The 27,866-nt window shown below is 39.5% G+C and overlaps 1 protein-coding gene across 1 annotated transcript in view; it reads right to left on the bottom strand.

Moving 5' to 3' along the window:
• Positions 1-4,725: 4,725 nt before the first annotated feature.
• The window catches only part of LOC5575427 (syntaxin-16), a 137,362-nt gene continuing 114,221 nt past the window's right edge, over positions 4,726-27,866 (bottom strand). The window contains exon 5 of the mRNA XM_021851298.1: positions 4,726-5,439. Coding sequence (XP_021706990.1) covers positions 4,820-5,439 — 620 coding nt within the window. The 3' untranslated portion in view covers positions 4,726-4,819. The remainder of the gene's footprint in view (positions 5,440-27,866) is intronic.

The raw sequence follows: 27,866 nt of genomic DNA, 5'->3' as shown, positions 1-27,866 counted from the left end.
ACATCATCATTGCCACCAAGCTTGCAACTCACCAGAAAAACGAGGTACAATGAGCCATTTTACGAAGCAGGTCAAATGTAAAGAGACTAAATTATAAAGAGACGAAATCTGACCATATTCAAAATAAATCAGCTAGCAACTATGCCAAATCTATGACGCAGCACTGTCAATGTTAAATCCCACGCTAAAAGGGAGTCACAGGTTTTATGTGTTGAATTTTCACAGGTTTGGGTAATGAATGAAAAAATGACTGAATGTGTGTAAAACCAATGAAATGAGTAGAGCATTCTTTATGGAAAGCATGAAAATTGCAATCGACATTCATGTATTCAGAAAATATGCTACTTCAGAAGAAGCAAAATTTTCGTGGACGGTAACATTTTTGTGTGAGCCGTTTTCAGCTTGTGTGAAAAAGTGTTTGACAAGTCTTCTGCTCGATTGGAATGACATTGACAGTAAACTTGGAATTCCAATTGGAACATTTCGCTTCTTTGCTTATATTTTCTTTAGTCAAATGACAGGAGACCTGGGATTTTTCAATCATCGTCGTCAGTTTTCGCGATGATGATGGTTGATGACTGTGCGCATTTCTAGCGCAGCTTTTCATACAGGCGAAAACTTAAATTAAGAAAAATTATTAAAATATTTCTGATCACAAAAGTGCCTTTTTATGTGCAATATGGGTAACAAAGAGGTAGCTGATACAATGACTAGGTGTAATGTTGCAGTAACGAACATTTTTGGATCTCTTTTTTGTCATTTCCCCATGTCACCGTTTGGTAAGATGAGGCGTTGTTGAAAATCACGCTGGATTTAATCCCAGGTCTCCTGTCAGTTGACGCCGTTGCGGCGATCAGCTGTTCCGAAACGTCTCGTAAAATGGCTCAAATAATCAACTCGTACACTGGTCCATTGGTGCTGCGAAGTCAATATTATTGTTATATTGTTATTCTTGTTTTCTTCTTAGAAAACTCAACGAATTTGTGAGGTTTACGGTTTTGAGTATTGTGCTTTGCTTTGATAAATGGATTATTGGGAAAGTTGTGTATCGCACTTCGAAGGTCACCAAGCAGTGGTTCCAATATGTTTCTTAGCAAATGGATCCATACCCAAAGTTCTTCAAATGTACATTTACGCGACGGTTTTTTTTTTATCCAAATGCAGATTTGCACTTGACTGCATCATTGTCACAATTAATTATAATCGAACAAGCCTATTTCAAATGGCAGACATGCTTTCACAAATGTTTTACAAGCAAGTTTTCGTGGAACAAATGAAACAAACAAACTAGCAACCCTGCTGAGAGCACATGCTTTTGATAAAACATAAACAATTTTAGTTGGCGCGAAACCGATTCACTGCCTTTTCTTGCCCGCCAACGGCGAAAACAAAGGGTTTGACGTTTCCGCACTTATGAACCCGCCCGCACTTCTGAAGTGCGGGGTCCAATAAGGTGGGAACTGCGCAATAAATGATGAGTATATGATACTTAACATTATGTGTGACAAGAAGACACAGAAGAAGTTTTTGTGAAACAATTTTGAACTGTAGCGGAATTAGAATAAGTTTGATGTGATTGAGTTCGTTGTAATTGTAATTGTAATTGTAATTGCTCAATCCACACCCTGGCAGACAATTATCCGCCCATCTAGACACGGGCTGGGTGAGGACCTACCAAGCCTCCCCCGTTAACATGTCCTATACCGTTTAGCACACCGGGATCTTCCACAAGCAGGCGCCGGAATTAAAGCGGTCCCACAAGCTTCAGATACATTAAATAGATATAGTCCCTCTGGCACTAAACCGAATGGCGCCCTCCGCTTCACCACTAGTACTGCCTCCCCACACACCAAGCACAATATCGAAAGTAGCGCGTTGTATAGCAAATACAGTACACCACCTCCGACACTATGCCAAATGTACAGGAAAGACAGCACCAGTAATAAAGCGGAAGGCGCACCACTCGGTTCAGTGCCAGAGGGACTATAAGTATAACGAAGAAGAAATGAAAAGGTAGTAGAGTTGGTTCGGTTTTTGATTGCTGAAACGAAAAAACAGAAACAAAGTGTTAACATTAAAACGGGGTTTTATAATTGATAAATGTATCGATAGTTTCTCATCTGTTACGTTTCCTTATCGTAGCGCTGTCGATTTTTCCATCTCCAGGGTGTTCGTCTCCGCTCGAGCAATGAGGACCATGATGAAATTAGAATATAAAAATGTGAGCATTAGTGTTGATCTACTAATAGATTAATTTAAACTGCTTTTCATGTGTTAAGTAACTTTTAAACTCCTACTCAATTATGTTTTGTTGGCCTACACGTTTTATTTAGACACAATTTTTATTCAGCAAACTATTTGGATCCGAGATTTTAGGTGCCGATTGAGCATGTTTGATAAAACAAGCATCCTGTTTTCAGTTAAAGAATGTTTAAGAAGTTAATGATATTGTTATTTATACTAGCTATATACAAGAATTCACTATTGATGTAATATATGGATATTGAATAAGTTTCAACGCGCGATTATAATACTTCAGTTTTCGTGCTGTTGTATTGGTGTATGTAGTGGGAAACCAATCAGTTTAATGATTCTAACGGTAACAAATAGCACGACGAAAGGAAAGTTGATAATCTATCATCATTATGATTTCAGTCCTAATTTCATGATCCGTTTAATAAATTCCGCGTATGATTCGGCAATTTTAACAATTTATACATGTGTATTCGAAGAAAACAGACTACGAGCATTTATTACCTTGCAACACATTCCTAAGTGATCAGATATTTATCATTTTCTACAGCCTAATTTAATAATACCTACATTGGTTGTAACAAAAATTTGATCTTGGGATGTTGATTTGCCTCCTAATCATAGTTTCGACAATAGTCACATGCTTACTATCCCTTATGGCAGTGTTGTTGATTCTATTGTCTATCGCTCATCAGTTTCGCGCCACCCGGCAGGGACTTGGTCCTATGTACCCAATACTCTGCTGTGTCTTAACTTCACGCAATACATTCTGTAGATGTGTGATACAGTTTGCGGAATATTATGATTTATCACTTCGTTCAGATGGAAAATTCTGTTATGGTACCATATTCACATATCAGATAACTCCCACCTGGAACGATGTAATACATCGGAGACATGTAGATTCAGATGTATGTATACGATCTATGCCTAGTTCGGCTCTGATCGACAGGCAATCAGTGTATTCAGTTTTTCAACTAGCTTGAAGCGATGAACGTTTCAAGACAAGCTCTCCACTATATCTGCTAGCAATCACCGGTCGTCGATAGACATTTCGGTTCTTTTCTGCTACAGAAAGATCCGATTGTATGCCAAAGACTATGGCTCATGCTTTTCAATACAGCTGGAAAAACAAGAACTACACCCAGCACCAAATAGTACGTAACTATGAGGCGGACCGGAAGGTTTGATGAGCAATCCCCACCAAGTTTGATGTGATTGAGTTCGTTATGTGAAAAATTAAATGCGTGTGCTAAAAGACCCATTCAAGCATGAATTTGTCAACATTATGTAGTGAGTTTGTTGATGAATAGGGGCCTAAAATGTTTAATGAAGTCTTGTTTTTATTCAATAACACGAAAGAGAATGTTACTGCAACTATTTTAGCAATTTTTCCCGCTCAAATAACGGCTATATCATATTTAAAAATTGGGTCCATATATGAATCTTGACACTTTTGCTCATGTTTGACGTTCGCTTAGTCGACAAAAACACCACAGGGCTCTTAGTTTTAAAACTGGGGTTGTTCCTATCTGACATTTCGGAAGGGACACGGAAAACAAAATACACCCAAATTTTGAGTTTGAGCCAAGGGGTGTGACAAAATCTAAAGAAAACGTTAAAAAAATATTTTTTGAACTTAAACAAACGAAAAATATTGAAAAATTGAGTAAACATATGTTTTTGGCCTAACTTGAGCGTTTGGCACTAAAATTGAGACAGGGCTTTAGGACCCTATTACGCTACTGCTGTGGCATACGGATTGAAGCTGAGCTGCAACTTTGGTGATAAATTTCCAATTTATCCTTATCTTTTCAACATTCTAGTAAACTTGGGGATTTTCATACGTTTATCTTAAATGGTTGAATAATTGGAGAGTGATCAGATAGTTTTCTTTTCGTTTCAGAGAGCAAGTAATGGCGCTTTAGCCAAGGCTTTCGAGCCAGGGCATACTAAAAAAATATCTGTGTCCCATCCCAAGGCGAGAATAACAATGGAGTGTGCATTAATTATCTTAGCTACGCCACTTCCAACGATTACCTCTCCCCCTCAATGAAACGGTTGGTACGGTAGTCCCCGTTTCCTCTCTTGTAAAAGAGAAAAGTTTTCGCTCATCATGTTATTCATTCGTGAATAACCTGATGGTCGTGATTTTTTTTTAATTATCTTCAAACCCAAGTCTGCACAGTAGGCCTTGCCATTTTAACATTTGTATCATATTATCGATAGGGTATTGTATGTATTTTGGACAGAGCGTTACGCGTATATAATTTGGCCACTTCCATTTGATTTTGCCGTAAATGGCCAAATTATATACGCGTAACGGTCTGTCCAAAATACTTTGATTACCCTATGCTGCAAATATTAATGTCGAGAAGAAAATACAAGAATTATTCCTAGTATTTCCAGGATGCTTTTCAATACTGGCTGTGCAAGCGCTTAGCTAGATAGATAGATAGAAAACTGCACGAATTTGTGTTTTTCCATTTATTCATATATTTCATGTTAATGGTTCCTCTTCTCTATCCGTAACAAAACAACTGAAATTTATTTATAATACAAAAAATTATAATTTAGTGAACATTGTTAAAATTATCATGAACATAATCATGCTCGCTAAAACGCATATACAATATATTCTTTTATTTTTTCTTTGATATATTTCAGCAATTTTAAGTTGTTCATATCCCTCGAAAATTTTAGTTTGCGTGCATTCAATATTATAATCAATCCTATCTAAAATTGTACCTTGTTCCATTACTATGTGTGCAAGATCCTTGAATACAACATTCAAATTATCTATTGAGTCAACAATTCTTGACACTTCATATTCTCTAGTTCTAATCATTTTAGAGTTATCAGCTTCAATTATCATTAGTTGTTTCTGATTTACATTCAGTCCTGTCGCGGGTAGTTGGAAATATTCGTCCAATGTTTCGGCTTCATTGTCATCTGGAATACTCTTCGATGATGTTGTTACATTCATGTTGAGAAAATTGTCGAAAGTGTCAACTGAATTAAGTACTGGCAAATCGCCAAAAACCAGCTCTGAATTATGCTTCATATTGTTTTGATTATCGTTAAATCTTGCTTGATTCTGTTGTACTCGTACTGTTGCACATTTTAATGAGATCAGCAGTTTTTTCTCCATGTTTTGCTGCAAAACTATTTCCAGATGATTTTTACCTAAAATGGAAATAAATGTTAATTGTGTATATTTTTTATCAAAATTCATCATCGATGCGGGAAAATTGCCTAACAAAATTGCAAGAACACGTTCTATCGTATTATTCAATAAAAACAAAATTTAATGTAATGTCATAAATTCTTTTGTTCTTTTGACTTTTACTGTGCGCCGTGTGTTGGTGCTGTCTCGCTCTCTCTCACGGGAAAATTGAAAACAGGGCGCACAGTGAAAGTCAAACGTTTTATAGCCTGCATAGGCTCATTGGACCCTGAGAGAGAGGAGACAGCTGGCTTTGATTGCGAGCTCCCAAAAGTCAAGGGAACCTATCATTAACTGTCACTGGAAAACCGGCACATTCGAAGGGCAGAGCGTGAAAAACCGTCAAAATTCAAGTAAACGTTATTAAAATTTCTAGGTGTTTTTCGATATTTTCACATTTAAAAAAATTGAATACCTAAATATAATTGAGTGTGCCAAACTTCTATTGATTTTTTTTTAATTTCTCGTCCTTTTTCATAGTAAACAACAAAAAGTGATTAATTTTGACCAAAATAAGTTCATCTGACCATTGTGCTCAATCCAAGAATTCAAAAAAGAAGTCAAACGCAAGAAAACCAAGGGTGGAGGGCGGCTGTCAACTGGGAGTAAAATTGAAAAGCCGCCAAGTCCAGAACCAGTTTTAAGGCTTAACGCGGAAAAAGTAAAAATAATTATGCGCAAAATTAGAGGTAATCAATGCACTTGAAATTAGCTGTGATGGTAAATCCACCAAAATGTCTTTGGTGAGTGATTTTGACGGATAGCGCCGACAATTTTTGTCGCATAGGATTCATCGAATGTAGCGCGGTTGTTGCACCATTAATTGGCCAGATTAATTTCCCGAGCGCGTGCACGGAAAGAAATAACAATTGTGATTTAAAAAAAAAACAGTAGCGGAAAATCAACTGATGATCATTGTCGTTCTACTATTATCAAACGTTTTAATAAAAATAAAATGCTTCTAGAAGTGCGCAGCAATGGTAAATCGGTCTGATGTACTCTGCGCAGTTCATATTTATTTTCCACACGTTCTCCTATAATTGTTTTTAATTCACTTCGATACCGTCAATCCGCCCCCAAACTGGATGGCGTACACTCAGCTAAACGCAATTTATAATTAAGTATTGAGTTGTATATATTAGTATATATTAGTTGTGGTGCTAGAGGACATCTTGAAAATCCACTGAGATTCTTTCAGAAACCATTCTGAAATTATTATATGTAGTTATTTCTTTGATCGTTCTGATTTTTCCAATAACCTCCTTGGGACTTCCTATTGGATTACCCCAGAAATCCATCTTGGGTTATTATGGAAATCCTTTCAGGATTCTGCTGTAAGATTCTGGAATTCTGCCGTAAAATTCTGGAATTCTGCCAAAAATGATTTAATGATTGCTTTCCAGTGTAATGGAATCTATTTTAAAAATCTGGGTTTCATCTGGGTTCGGGGATTCTCACAAAATTTCTCGGGATTTCTTCTGGAAATCCAATCGAAATTATTATTTAAATTCTGATATTTTCCTCGTAATCTTTCAGTATTTCTTCCGTGAAACTCTTTGAAAGTTCTTCAAAAATCCCTCTGAGATTCTTTCCGAAAAAAGTCTTAGATTATACCTATTATTCTGGAATAGTCTCGGAAAGACGCCTGAGACTATAAAACCTACCTTGATACCTTGATGGCTACAGCGTAGCATCACGCCATTGCCGGGCGTATTGTAGAGCTCCATCTTCGTCGGTCTTGGGCGAAACTTCTCCAGTTGCCCCGAACGTTTAGGGTCGCCAGGTCCTCTTCCACTGCGTACAGCCAGCGTATTCGTGGTCTTCCCCGAAGCCGCCGGCCTCTACCGGGTTCCCTGCTGAATATTATTTTCGCAATTCTTTCTTCCGACATTCGCACTAAGTGACCAGCCCACTGAAGTCTGCCGTATTTTACACGATTGATAATATTCGCATCTTTGTACACTTGATACAACTCGTGATTCATGCGTCTGCGCCACACACCATTTTCGAGTTTCCCACCGAGTATTGTCCGCAGCACTTTACGCTCGAAAACACCGAGAGCTTTCCGGTCTGACTCTTTCAACGTCCACGCTTCGTGCCCGTAGAGAGCCACCGGAAGAATCAATGTTTTATACAGGGCGAATTTAGTTTCGGTTTGCAAGCTGCGGGACTTAAGCTGGTTACGTAGTCCGTAAAAGGCCCTATTCGCAGCCGCAACACGTCTTTTCACTTCGCGGGAAACGTCGTTGTCACATGTCACAAGTGTTCCAAGGTAAACAAATTCTTCAACAACTTCAAACACATCCCCATCAAACACTACCTCAGCACTTACACCACCATGCCTGACTCTATCTCTACCTGCAACCATGTACTTCGTCTTGGTAGAATTGATGGTCAGGCCTATCCTCGCTGTCTCCCTCTTCAGAGGCACGAAGGCCTCTTCCACTGACCTGCGATCGATTCCAATCAGGTCTATATCGTCCGCAAAGCCAAGGAGCATGTGCGACCTTGTGATAATAGTGCCATTTCTTTGCACGCCAGATCTCCTAATAGCACCCTCAAGTGCAATGTTGAACAGTAAATTCGAAAGTGCGTCTCCCTGCTTCAATCCGTCTAACGTCACGAACGAGGTTGACACCTCGTCTGCGATCCGAACACTTGATTTCGAACCATCCAGCGTAGCACGTATCAGCCTAATTAGTTTCGCCGGAAAACCATTTTCAGACATTATCTGCCAAAGCTCATTTCTTTTCACTGAGTCGTACGCCGCCTTGAAATCAATAAACAGATGGTGAGTCTGCAAGTTATACTCCCGGAATTTGTCTAGGATCATTCGCAAGCTAAACATCTGGTCCGTTGTCGAACGGCCCTCACGAAAACCAGCTTGGTATTCGCCGACGAAGGACTCCTCGAGCGGTCTCAGTCTGTTAAACAGGATGCGCGACAGAATTTTGTACGCCGAATTCAGCAGGGTAATTCCTCTGTAATTGGCACACTCCAGTCTGTGCCCTTTCTTGTAGATAGGGCGGATGAGGCCATCCAACCAGCCGGTGGGCAATTCTTCGTCCTCCCATACCTTCAGAAGTACTCGGTGGATCGACTGGTAAAGCTGCTCGCTTCCGTGCTTGAGAAGCTCGACCGGGATCTCGTCCTTCCCAGCAGCCTTACAGTTCTTCAGCTCGCTGATAGCCTTTTTAACCTCTCCTATGGTCGGTGGGTCCACAGCTTGATCGTCATCATCTATGTTCATCCTGTTCCTCGCTACATTTCCATTCTCACCGTTCAACAATTGCTGGAAGTGCTCCTTCCACCTGGCAGCCACCGCCGTTTTATCGGTCAGCAAATTCCCTTCTCGGTCATTGCACATGGCGGGCACTGGTACGGTATTGTGCCGCGCACCATTGACCGTTGCATAAAATCTCCGCATATCATTTCAGTTCATGCTTTCTTGTGCGTCAGCTACCACACTTTCTTCGTGCTGCCTTTTCTTTCTGCGGTGGATTCGCTTTTCTTCGGCTCTCGCTGCCCTGTACCGCTCTCTGTTCTGTCGGGTACCGGCCACAAGCATACGGCTTCTGGCAGCATTCTTCATGTCTGTCACCCTCTGGCACTCTTCATCGAACCAGTCGTTCCGTCTTCGTCGTTGACCAGTGCCGATCACTTCCCGCGCCGTTGTTGTCACAGCTTCGTGGATAGGGTCCCACAGGCTGTCGACGTCTCCAGCAACGTTGACTCTTCCCAACTTCTCGTCTAGTTGCTGACGGTACTGCGCAGCTACCCCATCAGTCGACAAGCGTTGTATATTGAAGCGTAGCGTTCTGTGCGTTGCGGAACTCGTGACGCTGGATAACCGCGCCCGAATTTTAGCTACAACGAGATAATGATCCGAGTCGATATTAGGGCCTCGGAAGGTCCTGACATCAATGACATCTGAGAAATGTCGCCCATCAACCAGCACGTGGTCTATTTGGGAGCAGGCATCGCCACTCGGGTGTCGCCAGGTGTGTTTGCGGATATTCTTTCGTGCGAAGTAGGTACTGCTGATTGCCATCCCTCTAGCAGCAGCGAAGGTTACTAGCCGCAGGCCATTATCATTGGTAACGGAATGAAGGCTTTCCGTTCCAATAACGGGTCGGAAGAAATCTTCTTTCCCGATCTGCGCATTTGCGTCGCCAATGACTATCTTGACGTCTTGTTTTGGGCACTCTCCGTAGGCCTTATCCAGGCTCTCATAGAACTCATCCTTCATGTCATCGGGCTTATCGTTCGTTGGCGCATATATGCTGATCAGGCTGTAGTTGAAGAACTTGCCCCTCATTCTCAACACACAGATTCGGTCGCTTACCGGTTTCCACCGAATAATTCGCTTCATCTGCTTCCCAATCACTATGAAGCCAACTCCACGTTCTGCTCTGTCGCCACCGCTGTAGTAGATGTGGTACTTGAATGAAGTTTTGGCGATGGGGTCCACCGCTCGGAATTCGCGTTCTCCGGTTCTCGGCCAGCGTATTTCCTGGATAGCTGCCACGTTCACGCCGACATTCCGCAGTTCACGAGCCAGGAGCCCAACACGCGCGGGTTCATTCAAAGTTCTCACGTTCCAAGATCCAACTTTCCAATCGTTGTCCTTTATTCGTTGCCGGGTCTGTTGCCGTAAAATCAATCCGTTTGCTCTACTTTTGCCTTTCTTGGTTGGTGAAGAGTCTTCGATAGGCCACCTAACCAGGGTTGCGCTACCTACATCGTGCTAGAGGGGCTGCCTCCTCGATGCTGACACGATACAGCATCGTCCGCTTGTTCTTTACATGATGATCAGGGTCATAGCCATCACAACCATCCACCTTTATCAGGGCTTTGGACCTGTAGCTCTGGTTCTCAATAGTTTCAAGTTCTTTCGGACATGCTACTATGGTGAGCCGTCATGCGCTAGCGGTGTTCATAACTATTGTGTTAGACTATAATAAAAAAATCTATTATTTCACTTCACTTTCTTCCGTGCAAATTCTTGGGATTCTTTCGGAAATTCCTCTGGAATTCTTTTGTAAATCCCAATGGAATTCTCCCAGAAATTCCTGTGGAATACTTCCGAAAATCCTGCTAAGAAGCTTCCAGATGTCGGGGTTTTTTTTAATCTTTTTTTATGGAAATCATCCGAAAATTCCTCTGTAATTGTTTGGAAATCCTCCTTATATTCTTACAGAAATCCTTCTTATATTCTTACAGATTTATTGCTATTGATTTTATTGTTTCTGCCTGAGATAATGATGTATATCCAGAATTTTTCCAAAAATTCCTTCGTGATTCTTTAGAATTTTTTTTCTAAGATTCTTTGAGAAAAAAAAACTCTGTGATTCTTCTGGAAATTCATAAGGAAGTGTTTTTTTTTTTTTTTTCGTGATTTATCAGTGATTTTCCTTGGAAATTTTCTTAAATCCTTGGCGGAATTTTCTGAAAATCCCTCTTGAGTTCAAATGAAAATCCTCCAAGAAAACTACCGGACAGCCACTGAGACTTTAAAAAAATACCTATGAGATTCTTTGATTACTGATTTCTTTTTCTGAGCATCTTTTGAAAGTGACTTTTAAATGGTTCTGGAAATTCCATTTGAAATTATTCCGTAAATCTTTCTGGAGCTCTTCTGGACATCGTAATTATTCTGGAAAATATTCATAAAATCTTCTGGATGTCTGTGACTTTTCTTTGAATTTTTCAGGGATTCTTGCGAAATAACTTCTGGGATTCTTTTGGATATCACTGTAAAAAAAAACATTCAAAATCCATTCGAAATTCTCCTGAGATTGTTTCAGATATTTACGAGAATCCTTAAAATAATTCCTTTAGAAATCCCTGATAATATTTTAGTGATTTCTCTTTGGTTCTTCTGTAAATCGACCGAATCCCAAATCCGGAAATCCTCCTTTAATTCCAGAGCAATTTCCAGAAGAATTTTCAGAAGGATATTTTTAAGAATCCAGGATATTTTTCCCTAAGAATCTCAGTGTCATTTCTGGAAAAATACCAGAACAATTTACGGTTGAATCTCACGAAAACTTCCGGTAGAATTCTTGAATACTTATCATTCAAGCAGAATTCCAGTCGTGTTTACGGATGAATCTTGGCAGGTTTTACGGAAGAATCCAAGCAGAATTTCTTGAAAAATTCCAGTAAAATTTCTGGAAGAATCTTCGAAAGATGTTTTGAAGCCCTCCAGCAGAAAGAAATCTGGGGGTATTTCAGAAAAAATTCGAAAGAATAACAGAGTTTTCTTGAAAAAAAATCAGGATGCTCTCAGATCCTAGAGGTAATTCGGGAAGAATTTCTGCAAGAATCCTCAACAGAAGGATTTGAAGGATCCTTAGAAAGATTTTCGAAAGAATCCCAGAAGACTTTCCGAAAGAATGCAGAAAGATATCCGGAAGATTTCCTACCAGGCATCAAAATTATCAGATAGACGATGATACTATCATCTATCTGATAGACAAGTGATACTATCAGTTCAGCCAGATGATACTATCACTTCTTGACTATCTCTGATAGTATCACTGAGAGAACGGTTCTATCAGAGATAGAGAATAGAGAGATAGTATCCCTATCCCAAAAATTTCTCATCATGATACTATCAGTACAACATCTCTCAATTAATAATGATAGAGGTTCTATCTCTATCAATTGATAATATTGAAGAATAAAAATTGTTGGACTATGGGCATAGAAAATTAACTAAATTCCATATTTTGCGGCTTCAGGAGTGTAAGAATTGTTGGAAACCCATGCAATATGGGTATTTTCGGAACGGGCGCAACGAGGGAATGACGAAAATCGATGTCCGACGCCATTTTGAAATCCAAAATGGCGGCCTCCGGATTAGTGAAATCATTGGAATCCATGCAATATGGGTATTTTCGGAACGGGCGCGACGAGGGGATGACGAAAATCGATGTCCGACGCCATTTTGAAATCCAAGATGGCGGCCTCCGGATAAGTAAAATCATTGGAAACCCATGCAGTATGGGTATTTTCGGAACGGGCGCGACGAGGGGATGACGAAAATCGATGTCCGACGCCATTTTGAAATCCAAAATGGCGGCCTCCGGATAAGTAAAATCATTGGAAACCCATGCAATATGGGTATTTTCGGAACGGGCGCGACGAGGGGATGACGAAAATCGATGCCCGACGCCATTTTGAAATCCAAGATGGTGGCCTCCGGATTAGTGAAATTATTGGAAACCCATGCAATATGGGTATTTTCGGAACGGGCGCAACGAGAAGATGACGGAAATCGATGTCCGGCGCCATTTTGAAATCAAAGATGGCGGCCTCCGGATTAGTAAAATCATTGGAAACCCATGCAATATGGGTATTTTCGGAACGGGCGCAACGAGGGAATGACGAAAATCGATGTCCGACGCCATTTTGAAATCCAAAATGGCGGGCTCCAGATTAGTGAAATCATTGGAAACCTATGCAATATGGGTATTTTCAGAACGGGTGCGACGAGGGGATGACGAAAATCGATGTCCGACGCCATTTTGAAATCCAAGATGGCGGCCTCCGGATGAGTAAAATCATTGGAAACCCATGCAGTATGGGTATTTTCGGAACGGGCGCGACGAGGGGATGACGAAAATCGATGTCCGACGCCATTTTGAAATCCAAGATGACGGCCTCCGGATAAGTAAAATCATTGGAAACCCATGCAATATGGGTATTTTCGGAACGGGCGCGACGAGGGGATGACGAAAATCGGCGGTACATCGGCGGATGACGAAAATCGGCGGTACACACTACCGCCATCTGTTGGCCCGTCGGCCAAACATGCTGATTTTAGCATTGGGCGTATATGTCCTCGTGACTATGATTTTGATCGAAATTTGTTATAAGTGTTACGTCTGTTTGTCTGTGGTAAAATCATTAAAAACCCATGCAGTATGGGTATTTTCGGAAAAGGCGCGACGAGGGGATGACGAAAATCGATGTCCAACGCTATTTTGAAATCCAAGATGGTGGCCTCCGGATTAGTAAAATCATTTGAAACCTATGCAATATGGGTATTTTCGGAACGGGCGCGACGAGAAGATGACGGAAATCGATGTCCGGCGCCATTTTGAAATCCAAGATGGCGGCCTCCGGATAAGTGAAATCATTGGAAACCCATGCGATATGGGTATTTTCGGAACGGGCGCAACGAGGGAATGACGAAAATCGATGTCCGACGCCATTTTGAAATCCAAGATGGCGGCCTCCAGACTAGTGAAATCATTGGAAACCTATGCAATATGGGTATTTTTGGAACGGGTGCGACGAGGGGATGACGAAAATCGATGTCCGACGCCATTTTGAAATCCAAGATGGCGGCCTCCGGATGAGTAAAATCATTGGAAACCCATGCAGTATGGGTATTTTCGGAACGGGTGCGACGAGGGAATGACGAAAATCGATTTCCGACGCCATTTTGAAATCCAAGATGGCGGCCTCCGGATGAGTAAAATCACAGACAAACAGACGTCACACTCATCATTGTCCATCGACCACCTTTTTAACGATCGATTCAAAAATATGTTAGGTGGCCAATCCGCCACCCGCAGCGCTTGCTTCGTTTGTGTTCGTGTTTGACGTTTACACACTACCGCCATCTGTTGGCCCGTCGGCCAAACACGCTGATTTTAGCATTGGGCGTATATGTCCTCGTGACTATGATTTTGATCGAAATTTGTTCTAAGTGTTACGTCTGTTTGTCTGTGGTAAAATCATTAAAAACCCATGCAGTATGGGTATTTTCGGAAAGGGCGCGACGAGGGGATGACGAAAATCGATGTCCAACGCTATTTTGAAATCCAAGATGGTGGCCTCCGGATCATTTGAATCATTTGAAACCTATGCAATATGGGTATTTTCGGAACGGGCGCGACGAGAAGATGACGGAAATCGATGTCCGGCGCCATTTTGAAATCCAAGATGGCGGCCTCCGGATTAGTGAAATCATTGGAAACCCATGCGATATGGGTATTTTCGGAACGGGCGCAACGAGGGAATGACGAAAATCGATGTCCGACGCCATTTTGAAATCCAAGATGGCAACCTCCAGACTAGTGAAATCATTGAAAACCTATGCAATATGGGTATTTTCGGAACGGGCGCGACGAGGGGATGACGAAAATCGATGTCCGACGCCATTTTGAAATCCAAGATGGTGGCCTCCGGATAAGTAAAATCATTAAAAACCCATGCAGTATGGGTATTTTCGGAACGGGCGCGACGAGGGAATGACGAAAATCGGTGTCCGACGCCATTTTGAAATCCAAGATGGTGGCCTCCGGATGAGTAAAATCATTGGAAACCCATGCAATATGGGTATTTTCGGAACGGGCGCGACAAGAAGATGACGGAAATCGATGTCCTGCGCCATTTTGAAATCCAAGATGGCGGCCTCCGGATTAGTAAAATCATTCTCTCTTCTATTTCCGTCATCCCCTCGTCGCGTCCGTTCTGAAAAAATCCATACAGTACTGACCCGATTTTGTCAGCCCCCGATTTTGTCTGCCTCCGATTTTGTCTACTCCCGATTTTGTCAGCTTTTTGACCCGATTTTGTCAGCCTATTTTAAATTTGTCAAAAAAAATGTTATCGTCATGTTTTATCACGTTTACATTAAAATTGATGATGATGTTTGATGTCATGCACGCATGGGCGTAGCCAGAGGGGACAATGACAATGCCTTTTATTAAGTGTTAAAAATCGATATTACCAATCTTAGAGAGGGGGGAGCCCTGATAAAAAAAACTGGCTACGCCCATGTCCATCGCCCTCTTAAAATTCATGTAACCTTGTAACACGTCAAAATTTTATAAAACAGGAACAATATAAAATGACCCGATTTTGTCAGGTTCCCCATTTTGTCAGCCTAAAATTCATCGAGGGGCTGACAAAATCGGGTCCTTACTTTCTTTACTGCTTGACAACTTGAATTATAATAATCATGTTCTTCCAAGTCATGGCATACTGTAAATGATAAATTACCGCATCTCTTTTTCTTCCAAGGAATTTGTTAGTTATGATGTCAATATAAAAAAAATCATTTGGGTTTAATTTGAACTCGGAATCTTTCGAGGATTTGGTGCCAAAGACTACACACTTAATTTATTTCGTCGAGGCTGGCAAAAATATTCGCCGAGAACCCAACAGCTGAGATCTCGTTAAAAATCTCGGTAAAAGTTGGAAGTGCCGATTGCGCTGTAAAATGTTAAATCAACCCAGCTGTCAAAATCTGACGAAGAGATCGGAAATCCATTACCGAAAATCTCAGCACACCACTACCGAAATTCGGTAAACAATTTTTTTTGGTTGGAAGAAGAATAAGAAGAAAAAAAACTACACATAAATTTTAATAATGGAAACAAATTTATTTAACTAAATATACCATATTATTACAAATGTATGAGCTACCACCACTGTAAGCATTCAATTTTTCACTGAATTTAAGATAATGCGCAAATGCACAATTTACGTTTGAAGCAAATAGAAAAGCAGCTCGACCATTTTTGCTGCACTTTCATTGTGAGGAGTAGAAGATCCAGGGAATATATCTAAAAAGGTAATAAAAAAGCCATAATAATGCCATAATACAATAAATTGTATGAATGGCGCTCTCTTCAAGCTTTTTCCAAAATCGCTTTGAAAAATTTCGAGCACGTGTTGGTTTTGGTAGCTTGATTTGACAGATGTACTTTGCCGAAATTCAGTAAAGATATTTGTTTGCTGATTGTTGTGGCAAAATAGATTACCGAGTCTCAGTAATTCATGTGAACTACCGATTATCGTCAATCTGCATCTGTCAATACCGCTCATGTGTCAAACTTGAACAAGATTTTAGTAAAAATATGTTTTACCGACTGAACTCGTCATTTAAGTTTACCGAAATGAAATTCTACGATGAAGTGTGTAACTAGTTGCTTCCATGAGCCCAATGAGCTTATTCTTTACCACACACGCCGCTCAAGATCTGCGCCTTACTAAGGCAAACATTTGTTGCTACTTGCTACAATCTGTGTGTAATTTACCACACTTGCACGAGTTATACTCGCATTGGACATAAGTGGTCGTACCCCACTGCCTTCAAATACATTTTTGTTTTTTCGTTGAACCTGGATGACCAACAAATGTTCAGTGCTTCCTACTCAGGCCATTATTCTATTTTCGCTAGATCCGAACACACATTTTTGGTGTGACTACTCCCTTCTAAGGTGAGCATTTCAAATTTTACCGGACTCAACGAATCGTATCCGCTCCGGTTGCTCCCTTCTAAGGCGAGCAAACTTTTACTTTTCCGCCGGTCCCGACAATTCGTAACTGTCACTGCGGCCGCTCTCTTCTAAGGCGAGCTTTTCTTTTCGCCGACAAAACGGATCGAATCCGTTGCTTTGACAGCTCCTTTCTAAAGCGAGCATTTTCAAACGTCCACCCGACCCGACAGATCGAATCTGCAGCTTCGACACTTGTTTTGAAACGAGTTTTATTGCTTCCGCCGGACCCTACGGATCGTATCCGTCGCTACGGCTGCTCTCTCTAAAGGTGAGCATTATTTGCTTACTCGCCGGACCCGACAGCACGAAACTGTCGCTTCGGCTGTGAGCATTTTTTTTAACAGCCTGACCCGGTGGATCAAATCCACCGCTAAGGCAACTTCCCCGAAGTTTTACTTATTTGACTTACATGTTTGATGTCCTTTTTGCTCAACTGATAGCTAAAATGGTCTTAGTAATCCGTTCATCTCGACATCCAATATTGACATTCTTCTTTAATTCTTCAATTGAACTCTTGAAGACTCCATCATATTCTTCAAATACTTTTTTTCTTGCCAAATTAACTAAATTTCGTAAATCACAGAAGAACGTGGGTTCTATCGTCGCCAATGTGAAACTTCCAGTCTTTACTGCTTGACAACTTGAATAATAATAATCATGTTCTTTCAAGTCATAGCATACTGTAAATGATAAATTAACACAGGTATCTTATGATTTTACTAATCCGGTGGCCGCCATCTTGGATTTCAAAATGGCGCCGGACATCGATTTCCGTCATCTTCTCGTCGCGCCCGTTCCGAAAATACCCATATTGCATGGGTTTCCAATGATTTCACTAACCCGGAGACCGCCATCTTGGATTTCAAAATGGCGTCGGACATCGATTTTCGTCATCCCCTCGTCGCGCCCGTTCCGAAAATACCCATATTGCATGGGTTTCCAATGATTTCACTAATCCGGAGGCCGCCATCTTGGATTTCAAAATGGCGTCGGACATCGATTTTCGTCATACCCTCGTCGCGCCCGTTCCGAAAATACCCATATTGCATGGGTTTCCAATGATTTTACTCATCCGGAGGCAGCCATCTTGGATTTCAAAATGGCGCCGGACATCGATATTCGTCATCCCCTCGTCGTGCCCGTTTCGAAAATACCCATATTGCATGGGTTTCCAATGGTTTCACTAATCCGGAGGCCGTCATCTTGGATTTCAAAATGGCACCGGACATCGATTTCCGTCATCTTCTCGTCGCACCCGTTCCGAAAATACCCATATTACATGGGTGTCCAATGATTTCACTAATCCGGAGGTAGCCATCTTGGATTTCAAAATGGCGTCGGACATCGATATTCGTCATCCCCTCGTCGTGCCCGTTCCGAAAATACCCATATTGCATGGGTTTCCAATGATTTCACTTATCCGGAGGCAGCCATCTTGGATTTCAAAATGGCACCGGACATCGATTTCCGTCATCTTCTCGTCGCACCCTGGGTGCTGCGAAGTGAATCCCTTTTCATTTTCAAGCAAATCTTGAAACATGCTTCTTGCGAAGAATTGAGCTTGTCGTATTACTCCCTCAAACGTCACTTTGAATTCTCTGTTTATCAAATTTCGCTCTCTGATCTCTCTCTGGAGAGCTTGAATACGTCCTAGCTCGAATGACTTTCCCATTGTGAAATCGGCTAATACTGGGTCTGCGAGAAGTGCGTGGATCTATTCCATTTTTATATGACTGTGCTTGTGGATTACAACGATGAGTTCGTTCAAAAGTTGCCGGAGGAGCAATTGAAAGGAGCATGTCAGCTTCTATCGATGGTTTTATTATTCCGGCCGTAGCATACCCCCTCAATCAAAAAGGTGGGCTAATAAGATGTATAAACTCGATTCATAGCATCAAACCGAACAACATCGAATACGACGATTCGAACGATTTGATTTTGAAGATTTTTTGGGTGGCCAAAAGCATGGAGAAGAAATACTCAAGTGACAAGTCTGAAATATTGCGCATAGAATGTCAAGTATTTATCCTTGTGTGTATATTAGGTATACTTTGTTGAAATAAGTATATTCCTTGAATATTATTTAGACTATGAAACAATTTGTTGCAATATAAAAAAAAACAACAAAAATAAATATATATTTTATCTCTGAGATTACAATACTTTCTCACGTGATCACATTACTCTCGCACAAGTAACATAACCACAATCTCGAATGTTTGGCTCCGACAATCAGGCTCCCGCTTGACAAGCATATTGAGTCAGACCGCAGTACCCAGGTCGCACCCGTTCCGAAAATACCCATATTGCATGGGTTTCCAATGATTTCACTAATCCGGAGGCCGCCATGTTTGATTTCAAAATGGCGTCGGTCATCGATTTTCGTCATCCCCTCGTCGCGCCCGTTCCGAAAATACCCATATCGCATGGGTTTCCAATGATTTCACTTATCCGGAGGCAGCCATCTTGGATTTCAAAATGGCACCGGACATCGATTTCCGTCATCTTCTCGTCGCGCCCGTTTCGAAAATACCCATATTGCATGGGTTTCCAATGATTTCACTAATCTGGAGGCCGCCATCTTGGATTTCAAAATTTATTCGTCATCCCCTCGTCGTGCCCGTTCCGAAAATACCCATATTGCATGGGTTTCCAATGATTTCACTTATCCGGAGGCAGCCATCTTGGATTTCAAAATGGCACCGGACATCGATTTCCGTCATCTTCTCGTCGCGCCCGTTCCGAAAATACCCATATTGCATGGGTTTCCAATGATTTTACTCATCCGGAGGCCGCCATCTTTGATTTCAAAATGGCGTCGGACATCGATTTTCGTCATCCCCTCGTCGTGCCAGTTCCGAAAATACCTATGCGAACATACTTTGAGTAATTTCTATTAGCTCTTTCCCATTATGCGCAAGATTTTGGTTTCGCTTTTTGTTTCAATGATAGTATAGATAGGGATAGCTATGGAAATTTGCTGATAGTAGCTTTTTCTCCAAAGATAGATGATAAAGATATGCTTCATCCATCAGTGATGAAAAAATGCTGATAGTATCTCCATCCGTCTATCAATTGATAGAGATAGTATAGTCTATCTTCTATCCATCATTTTTCAAGAAGTGATAGTATCCCTATCACTACCCATAGGGATAGTATCATTTGATAGTATCAAAAGATAGACGTGATAATGATAAATGATAGGGATAGATTTGAAGCCTGTTTCCTACAGGATTTTTGGAAAAGTCCCAGAAAAATTTCAAGAATATTGACGTAAAAATCTCAGTGGCATTTCTAGAATAATTTCAGAAAGATTTTCGTAAGGGATGGTACACAAATTATGTCACGCTAAATTTCATCTTCTTTGACCACCTCCCCCCCTTATCACGTTTTTTGTATGAGTCCTCCGAAATTTTGGTAAGGCTTGTCACGCTTGGCTTGACCCCCTCCCCCCCTTGGAGCGTGACGTAATTTGTGCATGACCCCTAAGCATCCTCGAAAGTATTCTAAAAGGATTCCGAAAGCATCTCAGGTGATTTCCGGAAGAATACCAGAGGTATTCTTATAATAATCCCAGAAGTATTTCCGGACAAAAGCCAGAATTATTTTGGGAGGAATTCTCGAAGAATTTCTAATAGAGTCGTAGTACATTTTTAAGCAAAATCCTCTAAAAATATCCAGAAGAATTGCATCAGGATTTTTGGTAGAATCTTCCATTGAATTTCCGAAAGAATCTTCGAGAATTTTGAAGAATTTAATTTCCAGGATATCAAAAGTAATCCTTAGGGAGATAAACGAAAAATCACATACAGATTTCTGCAAAAATTCCAATAAGATGTCCAGAAGAATCACATATCCGAAAGAAAATAGTACCGGAATGCTAACGATTTTTCTTAGATGAATCCAAAAGCGATATCTGGAAGTATTCTGTGATTTCCAGAAGAACTTATAAAAAAGGAAAAATTTCAAGATTTCCAGAACAATCCCAGAGAGGTTTTGAAGGATTCATAAGTGATTTAAGGAAGAATCCCTAGGGGAAAATTCTAAAGAATTCTAGAGTAATTTCTGGACCAATGTTTTTTTTTTATATGCTGTATCAATATTTAAGCTAGGTATGCTCAAGAAATGGTCAAGAAATTTTCTACAGTGAGCTCCATTTCAATTGACAATTGACTAGTTTAATTGCATGTGGTGTCATTCAATATTTAAAATAAGATTCTTTAAGCATGTTGATCCTTCAGCATGAACCAACGAGCATTGCTTGAAGTTATGAGATTTTTTAGATTACTTTGATTACTGATTTATTTTTCTGAGAATCTTCTTAAATTTACTTTCAATTGGTTCTGGAAATTCCTTTTGAAATTATTCCGTGAATCTTTCTGCAGTTCTTCTGGACATCGGAATTATTCTGGAAAATATTCATGAATTCTCTGGATGTCTGTGAATTTCCTTCAAATCTTTCAGGGATTCTTGCGAAATACCTTCTGGGATTCTTTTGAATATCACTGTAATTTGGATATAGAACTCTCATGGGATTGTTTCAGATATTTACGAAAATAGTTCATGCAGAAGTGATTCTTCTGTATATCGACCTGGAGTTCTTTCGGAAATTCTTTTATAATCCCATAGCAATTCTCAGAAAAAAAAATCAGAAGGATATTTTTAAGAATCCGAAGAATCTCAATGGAATCTCTGAAAAAATACCAGAACGATTTACGGTTGAATCTCACGAAAACTTCCGGTAGAATTCTTGAATGATATCCGGAAGAATGACAGTCGTATTTTTGGATGAATCTCAGCAGGTTTTAGGGCACAATCCCAGCAAAATTCAATGAAAAATTCCTGCAAAATTTCTGGAAGCATCTTTGAAAGATATTTTGAAGTCCTCCAGCAGGATAACAGAAAGTAATCTGGGGGTATCTCAGAAAAAAATCCGAAAGAATGCTAGGGAGATACTCGAAAGAATAAAGAGTTTTATGAAAAATTCAGGATGCTCCTGGATCCTAGAGGTAATTCGGGAAGAATTTCTGCATGAATCCTCAAAAAATCTAGCACGAAGGATTTGAAGGATCCTCAGAAAGATTTTCGAAAGAATCCCAGAAGGTTTTCCGAAAGAATAGAAAGATATCCAAAAAATTCCAACAGGATTTTTGGAAGAGTCCCAGAAGTATTTCAGAGATATTGACGTAAAAATCTCAGTCGAATTTCTAGAAGAATTTCAGAAAGATTTTCGAAAGTATTCTAAAAAGATTTCCGAAGGCATATCAGGTGATTTCCGGAAGAATACCAGAGGCATTCTCATAAGAATACCAGAAGTATTTCCGGAAAAAAATCTAGAGTTATTTTCGGAGAAATTCTCGAAGAATTTCTAGTAGAGTCGTACATTTTTTGATAAAATCTCGCATACTCTGAGATAACGCCCTAAAAGCCATTGGTAGCCACGTGTGTAGCTCGTTGTTTCTGAGCAAAAGAAAGAATAAGCATCCAAACCAACATCACGATAAGGAAGATAATAATCCTTTCATCCCCATAGCGTTGTTAAATAGCATGAAAATCCATTCAAATGCTCAGAAACAACGAGCTACATACATGGTTACCAATGGCTTTTAGGGCAAGATCAGAAGTTATGCGAGAAATCCTCTTTAAATATCCAAAATAATTGCATCAGGATTTTTGGTAAAATCTTCCATAGTATTTCTAAAACAATTTTCAAGAAATTCAAAGAATTTAATTTCCTGGATTTCAAAAGTAATCTTTAGGGAGATACACGCAAAATCACATACAGAGTTTTTGCTCCACACCGCTCATTCGATTCTAGATCAAATTATGAGTGTCCTCCCGAAATTTGACCTCATTTGGATGAAAACTGAGACTGCACAAGCCCTTTAAAGTTTATATGGAAATTACTATGGGAAAAGCAACCAATTCATTCAAACGGTCATAGTGTTTTCCCATGTGCTCTTGGAGATTAGAACTACGTTGATACTGTGAGATACAGTAATCAGCTACAACTTTGCCGAAGACCGTTTTTACGTCGGACGCCCCAGTAATTAGTAATTGATTTTTGAATGAGTTATAAAACTTTGGCTATAATTATTGGGCTGCTCTGCAGGCATCACTGGATATATGCAGTGAAACATAGTAGCCATGATTTGTACGTGCTATCTTTCGCGCCAGGTGCAGCAATGTTGCCTGTTCAGAAGTTAAATGAGCACTGCTGAAGAATTTGTGACTGGATATAAATCAATAACTAATAACTGAGGCGTCCGATTTGAAAACGGTCTTCGGCAAAGCTGTAGCTGATGAATGTATCTCACAGTATCAACGTAGTTCTAATCTCCAAGAGCACATGGGCAAATACTATGACCGATTGAATGAATTGGTTGCTTTTCTCATAGTAATTCCCATATTAACTTTGAAGGGCTTGTGCAGGGAGGACACTCATAATGTGATCTAGAATCGAATGAGCGGTGTGGAGCAAAAACGTTTTTTGAACCACTCTAATATATATATATATATATATATATATATATATATATATATATATATATATATATATATATATATATATATATATATATATATATATATATATATATATATATATATATATATATATATATATATATATATATATATATATATATATATATATATATATATATATATATATATATATATATATATATATATATATATATATATATATATACGTATATATACTTCAAATAGTTAAAACACCAACTTTATCACTTTTAATCATGATACAACCTTCTACAATATTGTTCGCTATGGTATCAAGTAGAGTTTTTGACATTCTGGGTTCAATTGAACGCGATCAACAGTTTTCCTGAACCAAACAGTAGATGATGTACTGTTTCCCATATGTTTGAGCTGGGAATCCCATATTAACTTCAATTCAAATGCACCAGCTCATGGAACGACCTCTAACCTTAAGGAATAATTCTGGGGGGTGCCCCGTGGAATTATACAACTTTATTTTTCTTCCATACTGAGATGGGCCAGTCTACTGCGGAATGAGTGATCACGTGGTAATTATCCATGCTATTACTGTTTTTCAGTGACCAACAAATAGTTTCACCCTATCTGCAACACTGTCAAAAATATCGTACTGATAAATTTCCATTTAAACTGCTTAATTTAAGGCTAAACTTAATCCATCAGTGATATCCATAGTCTATCGCCATCAATGCGCTTGTGATGGAGTAGACAGCATGATACTGATATGATGTCGATTGATCCGAATTGTATCGCAGTCGGCCTGTGCAAATCAGCAAATTTTAAGCGTTGATTGTGACAGCGAGCAACTCTGGTTTACACTTTCGCCCTCTCGGAGGGTTGACAATTCGGAGACTCTGTTACCAAAATGATGAAGGATATTTCCCTTCACGAAATTTTACAGGCTTGCCATAGTGACGACCATTAGCATCCGTAATTTGCTGCGGGAGCTTTGAATAACATGAAACTAGTTTTGTTTTAAAAATGACATATTCTCATATTTCCGGGTTTTGGTGGGTTTCCAGCAGGTTTTTTTTTTTCATAATTTAATTCGTGTAAAATCATACACATTTATGTCGTAAATGTGCTCCATGAGTCAAATTTCAAATGATTTTGCCATCGCTAAAGTAACAGTTAACTTGATGATTAAAACTTGACTAATGTTTGGAAAGAGCTTCAATTTCTAATTGTGACTGTGACTGTTTTAAGTTCATTTAATACATTCAATTGTTAAATTATGTTCAATTTGATTTCTAATTTTCTATCTATTAGAGCACACTGCAAATATTTCAAATGTTATCGTTCAAAATTAACACTTCTCTTGGTTTTTAATTCAAATCTAAAAAATAAGGCTCAGTAACTCAACAGGAAAAGAAAAAAAAAGAAAAATTTGAACTACAATTATTTGGATAGTTACTGATCTGATTACTATTTGAATTAGAGCATAACAAAGGTTTATTTATATTTTATTATTCTTGTACAAGAACCGCATCAACCTGTTTGATAAAATTGTGCCGTTTTCGTTCAATCTATCATAAATTGTTTTAAAAATGATGGAATTTGATGAATTATTTGATTTCGTATTACAAACATTGCAAAGCTGTTTTTTTTTAAGAAGAGTGCTGATCTACAAATTGTGACTTTTAATTGTTGTGACTGCACAAAATACCTATTAAGACAGTTGTCAAAATCTCAATTTCAAAAAAAAATCTTCATTTTATGCAGTTATTTTATTATTTAACTGGACAAAACAAAAACAAAATGATTTGGTTGAACTGTCTGAAGCCATCCCAACTTTTGTAAAAACATCTATTTTTTTGCGTCGTTCGTCTCCCCTGAGCAATTTTCTGGATACGTCACTGCAAATTATATGAAATATTACATGTAGGTCTATTATTTGATTTTATAAAAATAGTTCACTGAGAGATTATTGATCTATTGAACATAATTTGTAAGCAACCTTATACAGAAAACCAAGCTGTAGTAGGATAGACGGTCACTAATTTTGTGAGATAGTTCATCCTGCTGCTCCAACAGTTCACGCTGAGCATTAGTGCGATACCTAAATTACTTTATTGAACCTAAGAATTCACCTCGCTCGTGCTGTGTATCACGGGCGAGGTTTACTTGGTAATGTTGTACTTTTACAACGGCGTGCATGGCACGTCATAAATTCTACTCTCCCTTGTCCACCTCTATGTTATTAATAGACGACCTAAAACCCTTCAAAATGCATCAAAAGTTCAACGTCATAGGCGAGAAATGCATGAATTGAGTTCTCGCTACACGCGCAAGCGCACCCTCCATCTGCTCTGCACCGTAGCTCAGCTACTAGTGCGAAGAATTTAAAAGGATTAGTCTTTATGAGCACACTTTCGCTTCTGCGAAGGTCGTGCGGCGACCACACTAAATCTATTTATGCGACTGTTTGCAAACCAGACGCCGCAGCGAAGAGAAAATGGCGCATGTTGCGAAGCGATTTCATTTCCCTTTCGCTTCGGCACGACCGACATCTGTTGTCTCCGAGCACTTCTGGAGCTCGATTTGAAAAGGTCGAATGTGACATTTTTGACTATCTGAGATAACTCTCCATGAAGTTTCTCAAACAAAATTCAATTCCTATTTCAAGCAAATAGCTCAAAAGTGTTCAATATACGTATTAAGACACAAAATGAAATCCCCTTCAATAAACTATCGAACAAAACCATTAAAATACACTCAATTTATTGATTTATGATCATAAAAAAGCTTTCCGTCGATATAACATTGTTTGTTGTTCATTCGACCTAATCGATACGACCTAGCGCTAGTCACCGCTGCACTTCGAACGGGTACGTTCAGACGTTTGACATCTGAAAATGTCCATACGTCAAAGTACGATCGGACTGATTGGTGTCCAGTGAAGTACATACGACCCACCGTTGTAAACAAAAATAGAGAATTTCAAAGAATTTCTGAAGTTTTCTGCATGAAGGTATGTATTTCGTGAAGTTGGCAAACGATTTATGCGATCAGCGATGTTGCTCAGAGCAAATCCCCATCTGCGCTGAATGTCTACTGTAGAAAAAATGCAACGGAAGCGATTATGGATGGGTTTGTCGGATGGATAATGGATTCATTGTATATGTTATATCGTTGCAAATAAAATTTATACTGAGATGTTGGCAAACAGCAAAGCAACACTTGGTGCTGTATCGTTTCCTAGGAAATCAAGTTACAGCGTTTCCGATTGTTTGGAAGACCTTAGGGAAAGGTTTAAAGATCCACTCCGTGACAATTTGCACTCTTCGTTCAACTTTGGTTTAATTTTCGGCCTTTAGCATTACTGCAGAAGTACTAATGATGCCTTATGAATGTTCCTGCAACGATATAACATATACAATGAATCCATTATCCATCCGACAAACCCATCCATAATCGCTTCCGTTGCCTTTTTTTCTACAGTAGACATTCAGCGCAGATGGGGATTTGCTCTGAGCAACATCGCTGATCGCATAAATCGTTTGCCAACTTCACGAAATACATACCTTCATGCAGAAAACTTCAGAAATTCTTTGAAATTCTTTATTTTTGTTTACAACGGTGGGTCGTATGTACTTCACTGGACACCAATCAGTCCGATCGTACTTTGACGTATGGATATTTTCAGATGTCAAACGTCTGAACGTACCCGTTCGAAGTGCAGCGGTGACTAGCGTTAGGTCGTATCGATTAGGTCGAATGAACAACAAACAATGTTATATCGACGGAAAGCTTTTTTATGATCATAAATCAATAAATTGAGTGTATTTTAATGGTTTTGTTCGATAGTTTATTGAAGGGGATTTTATTTTGCGTCTTAATACGTATATTGAACACTTTTGAGCTATTTGCTTGAAATAGGAATTGAATTTTGTTTGAGAAACTTCATGGAGAGTTATCTCAGATAGTCAAAAATGTCACATTCGACCTTTTCAAATCGAGTTCCAGTAAATAGTTAACTGTGTTGAGCTAGCAGGTTTTGATTATGGGGGGATTTTGTAAACCCAAGATGAAAGAAAAAAGGTCGAATACGCGTTTTTTTAATTTTGGTGTTTTTGCTACATTGGACCTTATGCGCAATAGGACGAATGAACAAATTTTTACTATTCCTAATTTTTGTTAATTACGTCAAAGTGTCAATTTATTTTTTTATTTTAGAAGAAATATGATATCGATATGATACTTTACCAGCATGATAAGCTGAACAGAATCTACCAAATGGTGAAATAAACGCGATTTTTTACTTTTGTTACTTACGACCTTTTCACATCGAGCTCCAGACTTCATTCACACGCGGAGGCATCAACACACGAACGGACGAACGAATAGGGTAAACAGCCGTCAATTTTTTTGATACTTTTGCGAACTTTCAACACGATATTGGACCGTATGAATAAAATGTAGTAAAGTTGAGTTTACTACATTCTCGGTAGTAAACGCTATATGTGGAACACGAGTGGAACAAGTTTGTGTCATTTTTCTTTCTACACCTTTCGAACATACTACAAACAACGCATTGCTATGAATAAAGGTAGCATTTACTA

Source organism: Aedes aegypti, chromosome 1 (genome assembly GCF_002204515.2).
Source record: "Aedes aegypti strain LVP_AGWG chromosome 1, AaegL5.0 Primary Assembly, whole genome shotgun sequence".
NCBI lineage: Eukaryota > Metazoa > Arthropoda > Insecta > Diptera > Culicidae > Aedes > Aedes aegypti.
Note: the sequence above shows the minus strand (reverse complement) of the source record. Positions and strands in the feature narration are given on the sequence as shown.